Source organism: Nanorana parkeri, unplaced genomic scaffold (assembly GCF_000935625.1).
Source record: "Nanorana parkeri isolate BGI_ZX_2015 unplaced genomic scaffold, ASM93562v1 scaffold1762, whole genome shotgun sequence".
In the NCBI taxonomy this organism is placed as follows: Eukaryota; Metazoa; Chordata; class Amphibia; order Anura; family Dicroglossidae; genus Nanorana; species Nanorana parkeri.
Genome location: NW_017308030.1, coordinates 171,750 through 186,734, shown reverse-complemented (window position 1 = coordinate 186,734; position 14,985 = coordinate 171,750). Strand labels below are relative to the sequence as shown.

The 14,985-nt window shown below is 44.8% G+C and overlaps 1 protein-coding gene across 2 annotated transcripts in view; it reads right to left on the bottom strand.

Moving 5' to 3' along the window:
* Positions 1–2,992: 2,992 nt before the first annotated feature.
* The window catches only part of CHMP3 (charged multivesicular body protein 3), an 18,041-nt gene continuing 6,048 nt past the window's right edge, over positions 2,993–14,985 (bottom strand). The window contains exons 3-6 of one of the 2 annotated variants that reach the window (XM_018571460.1): positions 12,052–12,231; positions 10,129–10,250; positions 4,895–5,009; positions 2,993–3,556 (exon numbers count right to left, since the gene is read on the bottom strand). In XM_018571460.1, coding sequence (XP_018426962.1) covers positions 3,417–3,556; positions 4,895–5,009; positions 10,129–10,250; positions 12,052–12,231 — 557 coding nt within the window. In that variant the 3' untranslated portion in view covers positions 2,993–3,416. The remainder of the gene's footprint in view (positions 3,557–4,894; positions 5,010–10,128; positions 10,251–12,051; positions 12,232–14,985) is intronic. The other variant, XM_018571461.1, reaches the window with a different exon arrangement.

Genomic DNA, 14,985 nt, shown 5'->3' with positions numbered 1-14,985 from the left:
CCGATCTGTGACAGTCTCATTGTCACAGGTCGGCTAGAACTATAAGGCTGAGTGATTTTCACTCACCTCATAGTTCTCCTTTAAAGAACATTCCGCCAGAAGAGAAATGACATTAGGAACATTTGTTTTTTGCGCCATTCTCACAACAGCCGATTCATTTGCACAGATAAAAATGCACATTGAAATCTGCTGGATGAATAAGCCACGCTCAGTTTATTGATCGTGTTTCTTTAGCTGCTATAAAATGGTTGCAATCCTTAGGAAGAATAGATGGGGAGGAGGCGAAATAATGCCTGCCACACATGTACCAATACCAGAACAATCATGGTGATACTCTGATCCAAGCTAGCAATTATCGAGTTTTATTCCCAACCATACAAATGCTTTTTGACCAATTTTGAAGTAGTAAGGTCTCCATGTCTGTGCGTCATATTTCACACATACCAGCTCAGCATTCTGTGCTAGAAATCAATATAATAATAATAATAAATATTCTGCTCACCTTCAATACAAGAGTTCTACACTTTACAGCTTGCGCTGCCTGAGATCGAAGGATGTGAACGACACATAAAATAAATGACTTATAAAACTATACTTCCCATCATCCCTAGCACTCTCTCTCTATATAGTGAGAAACACAACACATGCTCTAGAGAAAGTGGACAGTGCTGGGTGGGTTCAGCCTGGGCTAGGAGGGATTAGGCAGGACTGGATGGTGCTAACGCCAAAATCATTGATGTGCGTCTCTAAAGAACTAGATCATGTGACCGCAATGCACCATTCTGTAGTCCAAGATCAGACAGCCCTATATAGCCCTAGCGTCTATAAAGTCCATACAGATCATTTGTGTTTTACTTTTGGAACAAGTCTTAGCAATGAAACACTGGGATTGATGCACACAATCTTATAATTTGTGTTGCACCGAACAGTCACTTGAACGATTTACAAAAACTGGGTTGTACGGCCAATTGTTTGAAACATTGGTACGTGTATGACCATCATAGGGCTCAACTACCTGGAAGATGGTAATCACACAAGATTTAAAAGAGAACTATGGGGTAAATCTTTCCCCCATAGTTCTCTTAAGGTTCACGGGAGGACATAAACCAGCGTGCTTCCGTGACCCAAAGCTCAGTATATAGCTAGCCACAGCTCGCGGTATACTGAGACCGCTGCAGCCGGGATGGATCCCGTCAATACTGTCGAGATCCACCCAGCTGCGTGAGTGACAGCTGGCTCTGCCTATGTAGAGGCAGAGCCAGTTGTACCCGCCCCGTCTGTTCCGCCAGTCAGCGCTGGAGGATCGGAGAGTGGATGAGGGAATTCCTGCAGGGAGCCGTGACTGACAGGAACATGATCGAGAAGTGAGCGAGCGACGGCATGCGTTTGCTCACTTCCCGATCTATTGAGCCGACGTGTGACAGTTTCATTGTCACAGGTCGGCTCCAACTATGAGGATGAGCGATTTTCACTCACCTCATAGTTCTCCTTTATTCGCTAGTTGACAACTGCCTGAGCGACTGTCAGCCAAGGGTTAAATCTCGCAATTGCAAACGATAGAAAAATCTCCCCTATAAGCCGAGCCCTAAATCACGGCTGGGGAAAGGTGAAGTCTCCGAGAAGCCAGTGGCCAATTCTTCCCACCAGCATCCTCCCATAACCAGAATATTAATTTGGGTGGACTGGCCCTTTTACCCAGTGCGGGCATCAAGAATATTTACCTGAAAGCAAATGTCATTAACTGGCGGTCTAATGCCCAAACCGCGACGTGGTCGCTTCTTCGCCGTTAACAGGTGTCTAAAGAACTAGATCATGTGACCGCAATGCACCATTCTGTAGTCCAAGATCAGACAGCCCTATATAGCCCTAGCGTCTATAAAGTCCATACAGATCATTTGTGTTTTACTTTTGGAACAAGTCTTAGCAATGAAACACTGGGATTGATGCACACAATCTTATAATTTGTGTTGCACCGAACAGTCACTTGAACGATTTACAAAAACTGGGTTGTACGGCCAATTGTTTGAAACATTGGTACGTGTATGACCATCATAGGGCTCAACTACCTGGAAGATGGTAATCACACAAGATTTAAAAGAGAACTATGGGGTAAATCTTTCCCCCATAGTTCTCTTAAGGTTCACGGGAGGACATAAACCAGCGTGCTTCCGTGACCCAAAGCTCAGTATATAGCTAGCCACAGCTCGCGGTATACTGAGACCGCTGCAGCCGGGATGGATCCCGTCAATACTGTCGAGATCCACCCAGCTGCGTGAGTGACAGCTGGCTCTGCCTATGTAGAGGCAGAGCCAGTTGTACCCGCCCCGTCTGTTCCGCCAGTCAGCGCTGGAGGATCGGAGAGTGGATGAGGGAATTCCTGCAGGGAGCCGTGACTGACAGGAACATGATCGAGAAGTGAGCGAGCGACGGCATGCGTTTGCTCACTTCCCGATCTATTGAGCCGACGTGTGACAGTTTCATTGTCACAGGTCGGCTCCAACTATGAGGATGAGCGATTTTCACTCACCTCATAGTTCTCCTTTATTCGCTAGTTGACAACTGCCTGAGCGACTGTCAGCCAAGGGTTAAATCTCGCAATTGCAAACGATAGAAAAATCTCCCCTATAAGCCGAGCCCTAAATCACGGCTGGGGAAAGGTGAAGTCTCCGAGAAGCCAGTGGCCAATTCTTCCCACCAGCATCCTCCCATAACCAGAATATTAATTTGGGTGGACTGGCCCTTTTACCCAGTGCGGGCATCAAGAATATTTACCTGAAAGCAAATGTCATTAACTGGCGGTCTAATGCCCAAACCGCGACGTGGTCGCTTCTTCGCCGTTAACAGGTGCGCTGTCAATGAAAATGGATCTTAACAGTTAGGCAGATGAATGAGTGATAAACAGTACAATATCTGTATGGTAAGTTACATGGATCAAACGTACGTCAATTGTTTATTATAACGGTGAACCAGGCCACGTGTTGGAGGAAGAATACGCTGCGACTGACGCAGCCAATGCAAAAAGACGTTGGTAATAAATAATTTTTTCCATAGAGTAAAATGAAATTTATGATTTATGCAGACTCCTCTCTTTGTCCATTGTCCATCAAATCCACTGACCTTGCTCAGCAGGTAAAAGGCAGCATTGGATTGGCTAGTTCCCCTTAGGAGCAAGGTCCATCAGCAGAGGGAGGGCCAAGTGCATTATGGGCACAGAAAGATGTCCACGTCTTCACCCTTCGGCATGCTTCTCAAGCAAGGTGTGAGCACCGGCACCAGGGGGAGGAGTCAGCACAAGGATTATGCCACCTTTAATAAGCCAGAGATAGATATATTACCCCAAAATACTTTCACAAAAGAAAGTTACATATAGGAGGAAAAGAAGTCTCTCGGTACTGGAGAAACCGCGCAGTGCACCATTAGCTGCGAAGGGCAGCCAGTCGCGATTGCATAGCTTCCAGATCCTCCTCTTCGTCAGATGCAGCGGTGGCACCCTCCAGCTCTGGCTCCGGCTCCGGTAAGGCATCTGTGACTTTGCTGGGAGCTTTGCCCAGGGCACCTAAAAACATAAAAAGAGTTATATTTAAATCATATGTTATCTTTCATCAAGCCCAACAGGCAACGCAATTTCTATCTTTAGAGCGGAACCAAAAAGGACCACATAAGAAAAGTTCATTGTGACGGTATACATACACTTTAACCCCTTCACGACCAGTGACGTGCATAGTACATCACTGACAGCGGGCCCGCTTAAAAACAGACTCCCAGCGGTTTTAGACCCCGGGACTATGTTTACATCTGTAAAGCCGACTGTCAGCTTTACAATAGAAGTGATTCTGGCGGCTCAGTTGTCACCAGATCGCTTCTACGGGCCGGTGAACTGTCATTCCCCCCGGTGTAGGTGGGAAGCTGAGGAGGAGAGCGGCGAACGCCCGTTAACCGATCTCCTCCCCGCACTATGGGACCGGGAGCGACACAGATTACATAACTTCCTGTCCCTGAGCTGTCATTGCTGGGCTCCTGCAGCCCAGCAATAAGCTAGTGAAGTGCGATCTGCACTGCAATAGCTTATTTGGAGAGGAAAGGTGATACTAGGGGTCTTTTGGACCCCCAGTATCACCTGAAAGAGAACCTGTCACCACCAATATGCTAGCATTTGTAAGCCCCCCTATGTGATAGCAAATAAAAGTGAGGAAAAAAAAAACAATCAGTTTTTAAAAATAATAATAATAAAACAAATGTAAAAATAATTGTACACATTTTTTTAAATCCCCCACGAGCATGCTCGTCTTCGCGTAAACATGCGTCGGGTGCGCCTACGTACTGAAATGACAATTGCCAATATAATTGCCAATATTTATTCATATTTCTAAACTGAGGACCTGTCGGGGATTTTAAAGCGTCTATGGACTATTTGGGGTACTAAATTCTGTTGCAGTTTCACGGACACACACAATTTTTAACCTGGGCATGTTGAATATCTATTTACTCGCTCTAACCTCATGTTTAATATTTTATAACAAAAATTGGTATTTTTTGTTGTGTTTTGGGGCACTTGAGTGCATTTTTTACAAAATTTTGGAGTTTGATAATAAGTTGCACTAATATCGTGCAACATAAAAATTCGCAACTGCCGACATGTTATTCTACAGGGTCTTGGCTTTCAGAAAATATATCATGTTTGGGGGTTTGAAGTCATTTTCAGGCCTAAAATGTGGATTGTAACGTGTGCAAAAAACAGAAAAAAAGGCCTCAGTCATGAAGGGGTTAAAGCAGAACTCCAGTCTGCAGTAATCTACATTTTTACACTTTTCTTCTTCCCTGCATGACACCGGCTTGGCGCTCTCTATGGATATCATCTTCATCTATATAATGTACTATTGTCACTAGCAATTACCTGCTGTGATTTCAAACAGGATCTTATCAATCTCCATCTCTGCTGCTTCCTCCATCTCATCCTGGTCCTCCATTCCTTCAAACGTGTCCTCCAGCATTTCTTCTATAATCCCCGCCTAAAGCAAGAAGAATACAGCGATTAACAATGCTCACTGCAATCCCTATTATTATTATACAGAAACATTCATGCTAAGGCCTCATTCACATGGACTTGCACAGCCATACAGCATGCAGGTCGGTACAGAAGCCTGCTTGCAGCCGCCTGTTCAGCTGAATAGGACGCAAGCAAGCCAACCTGAACAGGTATGGTGCACGTCCTTGGAAGCAGACAGTCTGCTGCCCATACCTGTACGGATGTGCCAGTTCAAGTCGGCGTGCAGACACATCCTACACATGGCTATACGCAGCACCTGTCCCTCCTGGTGTTTCTGCACCGACATACACGCTGTGCATCTGTGCCCGTCCGTGGGAATGAGGCCTAAGTCACACCGATGTCAGCTAAACTAAATACTCTAGGTTAAATAACAGAAAGTAGGAGGAACAAGGAGAGAATATTGTAAAATCTGGGGGTCAGCAGGCAATTTTGGGGGAGGATTTGTTGGAAGCTGAAGAAAAGAATTGAAAACCATAAGCACTAGCTGCTGTTTTCTAGGTAGATTCACTGCCCTGGGATGTGTCCAGCCTCCGCAAGGAAATTTTCTGTCTGGTGAACTCAAATCTAATAGAAAAGTAGGGTGCCATGTGGTCCTGATTTTTAAATCAAAGGCAAGCAATGAAAATGTATTTCCAATTGGGGTAACACCTATTTTATATCTCTTACATATTCTTGTTTACATAGTATAAGCTTCATGTATTTTTTAATTGCTGCTTGCACAAGACATGCTCAATTCTGAAAGAAAAGTTGTTCTCTCTGAGTTTTGCAGACGTCCTAGGAGAAAACGTCACGTTGTCTGTGAGGAAGATGAAGCTTGGGTGTCACTGGACCTTCCAACAGGACAATGATCCCAAGTAGGGATGCACAGATACTTTGAGTACCAGTGCCGATACTTGGCATTTTCACGAGAACTACCAGGGTTGCAGCGGTTGCCGCTGGGACAGGGCTCTGGCGCTCCACCACTGTCCTGAAACCATTAGTCTGTATTGTTTTAGAAAAACTGTCACATGACGATAAACAAAAATGTATCAGTACTCGTACTCGCAAAACTGGTATCTGTGCATCCCTTTATTTATATTTATAAAAACAAAATCGTACAATAAAACAGAGATGTACAAATCCCAGGAGCTCCGTGTGCTCCTTACAAATGACAGCTGCCTCCTAACTTTTGAATTTTTCTCTAGTGTAGTCTTGGAGCTCAAAAGTATCGGTACATGTACTCGTACTTGTACTGAGTACTGTACTTGGTATCTGTGCAACCCTAATCCCAAGCATTGCTCAAATTCCACCAAGGCTTAGTTGCAGAAGAAGTCCTGGAAGATTCTACAGTGGCCATCACAGTCACCTGACTGACCCCATAGAAAATCTCTGGTGGGATTTGGAGAAGGAGGTTGCTGCATGCATCCCCAAGAATATTAGTGAACTGGAGGCCATCTGTCAGGAGGAATGGGCTAAGATTCCTCGGGAAGGCTGCCAGAAGCTGGTGTCTGGCTCAGCATCTTGTTTGCAGCAGCAATATGGTGACTTACCAAGTACTAAACATGGCTGCCATAAAGGGGATGAATAATTTTGAGACTGCAGAAGTCATTAAAAGTTGCATTATCAGTTGAATTTGGGGAACCATTTGAAACATCCATTGTGCTGACCTATTTCAATTGCTTTTGTGTGATTTGTTTATTGCAAAAAGCTGAAAGTCTGTAAATGTTGCCAATAAACCTGATTTGCAATGGGGGTTGAATCATTCTGATTACAACTGTATGATATAAACTCTTCCCAGGCAGTGCCATTACTTTTACCACCCTGTGTGCTCGTGTGCCACCCTGTCATCTTGTGAACCTGATGTTGGAGACATACTTTAACCCCTTCGTGACGGGAGACGTACACTGTACGTCCCACCACGGAGTTCCCAAATGACTGCTCACGTACACTGTACGTGATCAGCTATTTGGGGCTCTGTAAGGCTGGTAACCACTGAGAATCACAATGTGAATATAGCAGTGTGTCGTTGTTTAATACTGTAATGGTAACATACTATTATAGTAGAAAAAAAAACCTCAAAATCAAAACTTTTTTCTATTTTCATTTATAAAAAAAGAAAAAAAAAAACTGTCACATCTGTCAGTTAACTTGTAGTTGTCAAGGTAACCGGCCTATGCCAATATTGATACAGGCATCAAGGATTCCAGGATTTCTGGTCACAAAAGAAAAAAAAATAACATAGTAGGTCACATTTAAATGAAATATGTGAGCTCTGTCAGAACTATTGAGGCTAGAAGAATAAAACAATGAGGCCTATACATGTTATTCTACACATTGTAAACTGGGCATCATGGAAGCCATTTTGTACTGTCTGTTATTATAGCAGATCTTATATGATTTCTGGACAAAAGCTCCAACATCAGCATGTTTCTTGGAGCCATATCCCACATGTTCCCAGGTGGTGAATTGTGGGGGTATCAGCCAACAACAAGATAAGGACTAGCCATGGAGCCACATTCCCAGGTGGTGAATTGTGGGGAGTATCAGCCTACAAGATAAGGACTGGCCTTGAGCTAGACTGTGTTAGAATCACATGTTTTGTCTAACAAAAGGACAATAGAAGAAATGTTTTTTTTTCTTCATGACTACAATTTAAAAAAAAGCGCATTATAAAAGTTGCCTTAGATACAATTATTATTGAAAGAATGTGTATTAGCAATAATTTCAATAGTATTATTAATATGGCATTTATCAGTTTGGTGTGTTTATGTTTTAAGTACAAATAATTAGGTTGGGTATAGTGTTGTTATGTTATCAGTGAAGGACTTTAAGATTGACGTAGTTTGCTGACACCCTGGTTAACTTAAGGAATAATATTGGAATTTTAAATAAAAAGTAGGCAATTGACTAGCCATATATATCCGACTAGACCAGTGGTTCTCAACCTGTGTAACCTCAGGACCCACATTTGTCCTGGGTCATTAAGTCATGACCCAAGTCGCACCGCACTAGAATGCATGGCATAGCGGAGCATGCATTCTGGGGCGGACGATTGAACTGTGGGTGGTGCGTTTGGGGTACCATTGGTGGTAAGATGCGTTAATCGCACTGGACTGTGTGATTAACGCACTGTATTAGTGTGAATGGGCCCTCAAAAAGACTGACAGACACACATCCACAATCTCACACATTCCCCCCAAAAAAAGAAATGTTGTTTTTTTTTAAGATTCCAGTCTCCCTATCGTACGAGAACTGGAGTGGATCGTAGGCATGGGGTGCAGCGTGCGTTGCTGTGCTGTGAATGAACTCCATCCATATGTGCATTGCCTGTACAGCTCCCATGCATGCCCTGTAGAGGTGCTGGGAGTCAGAATATGACGTCACTCCAGTCCAGGCATCTCTACAGGCTATGTGAGGGAGCTGTAAGCAATGCACGTATGAATGGAGCTCCCTTATGTCCATAGCCCCATCCCACCCCACCTCAAGCTGGCAACACTAGGGGGATAGTGGGAGGCTGATGAGCCTCTCTCCCAGAAAAGTGATGCAGTGCAGTCATGCAGTGACCCACTGAACATGGGGTTGTGACCCACCAGTTGAGAACCAAGGGACTAGACCATTTGGTCCTTGCTAGTATCGAGATTGAATTGAAATAATTCTAGCTGCAGTAAGAATACTCTCTTTTTCAATCTTGGGACACACACACGATTTCAGTTTCTAGTCAATGGTTTGTGTGTAATGTATATTTAAAAATAAAATAACTTAGTGGAAGTTTGTCTTTACCTTAAATAGATTTTTTTTTTTTGGCTACTAGCCAGTCCTGTGCACGGTATAACAAGTTAGTGCATGCGCAGTAGAAAACCAGGCTGGTGAATATCTGTTGGCTGTGAGAGGTCACGTGTCAAATCCGCATACTATGTTATTATATTCTGCTAAGCTAATGAGAAGCTACTAATTACATTCCAGGAGTTACTTTGTTTTGTTTAATTAATATTTAAAAGAATATCCTGTGGTTTTATTTTTCTCATCATCTGCGTTGATCAATATTATAGAAATTTCGATCCATATGTTCTTGTTTATCACCAGTTATATATTGATTATTATTCTGCACTGATTTTTAGTTAATATATATATATATATTTTTGCACCTTATTGTACTCATTTTGTCTTCAGGTTAGCGCAAATAAACAAACTCAAGTTATTTTGTTGATTTGTGGAAAAAAGTTGGGAATCTCCTTAAAAGGAGAAGTATGAGGTGAGTGAAAATCACTCTCATAGTTCGAGCCGACGTGTGACAATGAAACTGTCACAGGTCGGCTCAATAGATCGGGAAGTGAGCGAACACATACAGTCGCTCGCTCACTTCTCGATGCTGTCCCTGCAGAGAGCCGTGACTGTCAATCCCCGCAGGGATTCCCCCCTCCAATCCTCGAGCGCTGACTGGCAGAACGGACGGGGGAGGGGCATGTCAATCACGCAGCTGGGTGGATCTCGACAGTAATGTCGGTATCCGTCCCAGCTGCGACGGTCTCAGTATACTCAGTATATATCTCAGCTGTAGCTCACAGTAAACTGAGCTTTGGGTGGCGGGAGGACGCTAGTGACCCTGAGGACAACTATGGGGAAAAGAACTGACCCCATAGTTCTCCTTTAATTACAGATCCTTGCTTGTTTTCATAAATAGAAAAGTGTTTATTTTATCAGGTAAACATTCTGACAGCTCTTTGTAGGCATAAGGAGAAATAAAGAAACGGGTGCTAGTGATAATTGACATAACAGCTGTGTACAGGAAATAAAACTGAACATGGACAACCAGCATACAAAGCGGAGGGTACAGTGGATATGGCAAAGGGAAGCATAGAGACAAGACACAAAGTGGTCCTCCTGCATAATCATGGTTTGTCCCATACAGGCAGCTGGTGCTCCGATATAACCACAACCAAGGCTGCACTTACACCTTCATTTAATTTGCGCCGCAGTCACTATTTCCTACTGGATATTTGTGTGCATCAGTGGTAAAAAAATAAATATAAAATTAACCCATGAAAAGAATACTATACACAACCAATTGAATAATGGAGTCCCTCATTTTCTGATGTTCTTACCTTCAGCATCTCCTTGGACAGTTCTCTCATGGTGGCCTGGATCTCGGGGATTTTCACCAAGTTCTGCATGGCTTTCATCACCTCTGTGCTCCTTTGTAGGGCTCCAGAGACTTTGAGGACGGCTGAAACACAGGAAAATCACTAAGAAAAGGGACACAATGATGTACTCATAGCAAGTACCTCCAGAGAGGCTATTGTAACGCCTCATGCTTTTTTAAAAACATTTTTATGTCTTGCTGTTCTGTATTTTGATGATCTTTTTCCCTCTAGTGCAGGAGCACCCAAACTGCATCCCTCCAGCGTTTGTAGAACAACAAATCCCATATTGTACTGCAATACTCTGACAGCCACAGACATGACCTCCAGGCAGATGCATAATGAGACTAGTAGTTTCCCCACAGCTGGAGGGCGGAAGTGTGACTACCCCTGTTCTAATGTCTCTCTCTGGATCTAGGAACCTGATGACCATCTGTACCAAAGGTCACTTTGTGTGCAATTTTTAAATCAGTCTCATAGGCTTGCACTGATAGTAGGGAGCGCTCAATTATGACGAAGGATCATTATCTGAAGTTTATGTTAGTTTAGTTATAGATTCTGCTCCATTGGAGGAGCATAGGGCCGAAGTGAGAGCCTTCCCCAGCTAACCGTTCCCAGCCTTTGATCTAACCTGCAGCCAGGTCAGGTTCATGTCAACAGCCTTGATATGATCATATAGGCTTCACCACCAGGAGCCTCTGGGTCTGCCTCTCCTGCGCTGTCCTTGGGGATTGCAACTGAGCGCCTGTCTACAGATTTCATTTGCGCCCTAAGGTATAAGTAGGGGGTAGACAATCAATATGGAGCCAGCTCCATTAACAACTACAGAAAACCTCCAAAGTTAGGCACTGTCTGTATTTTTTGAGGAGCACTGGCGACCTGGCTCCTGGGATTTGTCCAGCCCTGGTATAAGGTATGTCCAATCTATTGCCAGTTACGCTCTCGGATCTCTGTTGTCACGGGTCTTTGGTGACCGTGCTGCAGAAACTCTATATTAGCTTTATCTGAAGAGCCTGTGTAATTGCAAACCAAGTGGCCAGCTCATCAAATCGCAGTAAATTAAATTATCGAGTTATCAATTCCATAGAAAACATCTAGGATTTAGAGCTCGTTCACACCAGCCGCAGTGCATTCTGGCCCGAACGCACTGGATTGCTTTGCGGTTATGGGGCGGGAGGGGCCGTGGCGGTGCATTGAAGTGAATGGCACCGTAGCCATGCCCTCCAGCCACAATGTGATCGGCTGCACGGGAACGCAAGGCACATCAATGCTAATTAAGGGCTAGTTCACACCAGCCACAGTGCGTTCCGGGCCGATTCTGTCCGAACGCACTGGATCGCATTGCGGCCGGCTCACTTTGTTGTGGGGCCAGAGAGGACGTGGTGGTGCATTGAACTCAATGGCACCGATCAGCCACATGGGAACGCAAGGCACATCAATGTCTGCATTCAGGTTCGGTCAGAATAAATTGTGTTAGCAGCATTTTTTCTGACCGAACAGGAATGCCGACATTGATTTGCCTTGCGTTCTCATGCGGCTGATCGGTGCCATTGAGATGCACCGCCACACCCCCTCCAGCCCCACAACAAAGTGAGCCGGCCGCACTGTGGCTGGTGTGAACTAGCCCTTACTTAGCGGAAAATCACTTTAAACTCCAGATCTACTCTTTTCTAGTTTCCTTTGTAACCAAAACCCTCATTATTCAAATCCACAAACAGATAGTTCTCCTCACTTCCTGCTCTTTCATTGGACAGTCAAAGCACTAGACAGCAAAAAAAGTGGCTAGAGATACACTGTAAGTTATATAACAATAGAAAGCCATAATTAAGGATACGCCATAAATGAGTAAACCCCCCCCCCGTTTAACCCTTCCTGAGAAGGACTTACCTAACTGATTCTTCATGCTCATGAGTATGGAGTTCATGTGGGCCTTGGAGGCATACAGCTTATTTACTGCCCGCTTGGACTGCACAACCTCCTTGGCCAAAATAATACATGCTTCCCTGTTGCCTTTCTTTGCCGAGTCCTTTATGGAGCGCTTGACTTTCTCTTGCTCTCTCTGGATATCTAAAACACAAGCACATATATCATTAAGCATGCTACAAAAACAAAAACAAAAGCATTTTAAGCATTCATCCAACTCTGCGGGCATTATAAAATGTTTTAGAGACAGGTTACATTTTTATCTTGTGAACGCTTTTCTCTGGTCAAACACAGTCAGCCAGCTAGTGGCTCTGCCTGAACCATTCCTTACCTCTTTGGCAGAGACCACGTGACCAATGCTAAGGCAATAAGAAGAATGCCCTAACAATGTTACTGCAGCCTTGTGGGACATATAAACAAGTGCTCTATAGGTCTAGGTGGGTGATATAATTCACTTAGAATTCCCCAAGCCTATAATAAGCCTTTATGTGGATGTTTATTTTGGATACAGTGAGTAAGGGTTAGAACTTCTGTCAGGTTTTTATTGCTGTCTGTCACAGTTGAGAGGATTTTCCAGTACTTGCTGCCTCAGTAACACCATGTCACCCTGTGACACATGAGGGGTAATAGGGACAGAAAACATCCCCAATGGGAACACAAAGATGAAAACCTGGCAGAGGTTCTCACTCTTTCCCACTTCATTAAAAAAATTAAAGCCCATCTCCATTCAAACAACCAAAACTACTCTTGTAGTGGGGATACCCCTGCACACCAAGGGTTAAATGCTTGTTTGGTTTAAAAGGAGAACTATGAGGTGCACTATGAGGTTCACTCACCTCATAGTTCTAGCCGACCTGTGACAATGAGACTGTCACAGGTCGGCTCAGTAGATCGGGAGGTGAGTGAACATATACCGGTGTTCGCTCACCTCTCGATCCTGTCAAGGCTCTCTGCCGTGACAGGGGAGAGGCTGGATTCCCCCCTCCCCGCTCCGATCCGCCGGCGCTGACTGGCGGATCGGACGGGGGAGGGAGTGGTTACAGCTGGCTCTGCCTCTAGATAGGCAGAGCCAGGTTTAACTCACGCAGCTGGGCGGATCTCGACATCGATGCCGGGATCCGCTCCGGCTGCGGCGTCTCAGTATGCCGCGAGCTGCAGCTCGCGGTATACTGAGCTTAGGGTAACGGGAGGACGCTAGTTTGTGTCCTCCCGTTACCCTAAGGAAAACTATGGGGAAAAACCCTGACCCCATAGTTCTCCTTTAAGGGACTGGAGTAAAGAAGATTCAGGCCAGGTTCACACTTGGGCGATCCGTGACCGGGCGGCATCAGTCACCGAATCGCACACCACTGCTGAATTTTCTAATTGCCCCCCAGTCGTGACGGGCAGCTCGCACGGTTTCGCACTGCGATTCCATCCGTGCAATTGTGCACGATCCCAGTTGAAAAATGTACCTTTTTTCCGCGATTGCCATGTGGATGTAACCCCACTGATAATCATTGAGGCCACGCGGCAAACGTTGTGTGCAACCATACATGAACGCACATCCTGGGATTGGCCAAGCATGCAGCAGCCCTTACATACCTTGCTCCCTCCAGGCTGCTATAGCGGTCCCCACAGCCTCTACTCTGCTGGGCTCCAGCAGTCTAAGGACCGCCATAGTCATCACGTCTAATCCAGGTTCCACAGATCTGCATTTGATGAGAAGACGCCGAGGGACATTCCACCAGCCAGAGTGGAGGGGAAGAAGAGGAGAGCGCTGACGGCCAGGTAAGTACTTCTAATTTACACCAGCCTCTAGACAAAAACAAGCACTGAACACTTGCAGTGCAGCGCCGGCCCCACAAGTAGTTTTTTTGTTTTTGTTTGTCCGGAGGTGGGCTTTAAAAAATGTAAAAAAAAAAAGGTGTTTTATCTGGAGTTGGGTTTTAAAATGAATCTGGCTTAAAAAGTTCTTAAGGTAACAATAGCGCTGATTGGCGGACACCTTGCAGCATCACTACAAGGGTTAAATACGCGCTTCTGTCTAGGTTCAAAGTTACAAAGTTATACTCACCTGATCCTCGCAGCCTGCTTTCCCTTAGACCAGTCCTTGGAGCCTCGCTCCCCCTCCGCTGCAGTGGTCTAAGGTCCCTGAGTCATCATGTTCTACACACTGTGTATAGGATATGAGGACACCGAGACACATACAAATCGCTGCAGCGGAGGGAAAGCAAGGTGAAAGGGACTGGTCTAAGAGAAATAGATAGTTTTCCTTGCCTTGCTGTACTCCTTACAGAAAGTCCCTTGCGATGTGGGGGGGGAATGGGTGCTCGCAGTGATTGCGGATGGCGCCGCAAATATCAGCAAAAGTTAGAAATGTCACCAGCACACCAGAATCCTTTTAGGATAGCAGAATGTTCATTTATTTTAAAGTTCCTTGTCCTATAAACAAGCGCTTTTTTTAACCTAGACAAAAATGAGTACTTAACCCTTGCAATGCAGAGGTAGACCCACTGCAGGGGTTAAGAAATGTTTTCCCCAGAGTTCTGCTTTAAACTTATAGAAGTCAACACCCTCCCTAAGGAGGCCTTAGCCGAGGATCCAAGACCCTCCATAGGACACAGTGACTGATATGAAGACTAACACTACACTCTTGTCATCTAGGGCACTTTTTCGGCTACGTTACATTCATTTGACATTTTCCACAGGAAACAAACAGTCTGCAGGATTTATGAAATCATTCTAGGTAACCTTTGTGCAGATTGACATTTTAGTAGATGTTGGACTTTTCTCAATATGGTGTCAGAATGGTGCCATGAATAGATAATCTTTGCATCATCGCATCAAGTTCAGTAAAACCGGTTTCTCTGTACCAAGGTGAGTGATAACTACAGTGTAAACAAAGGTGATGATGTC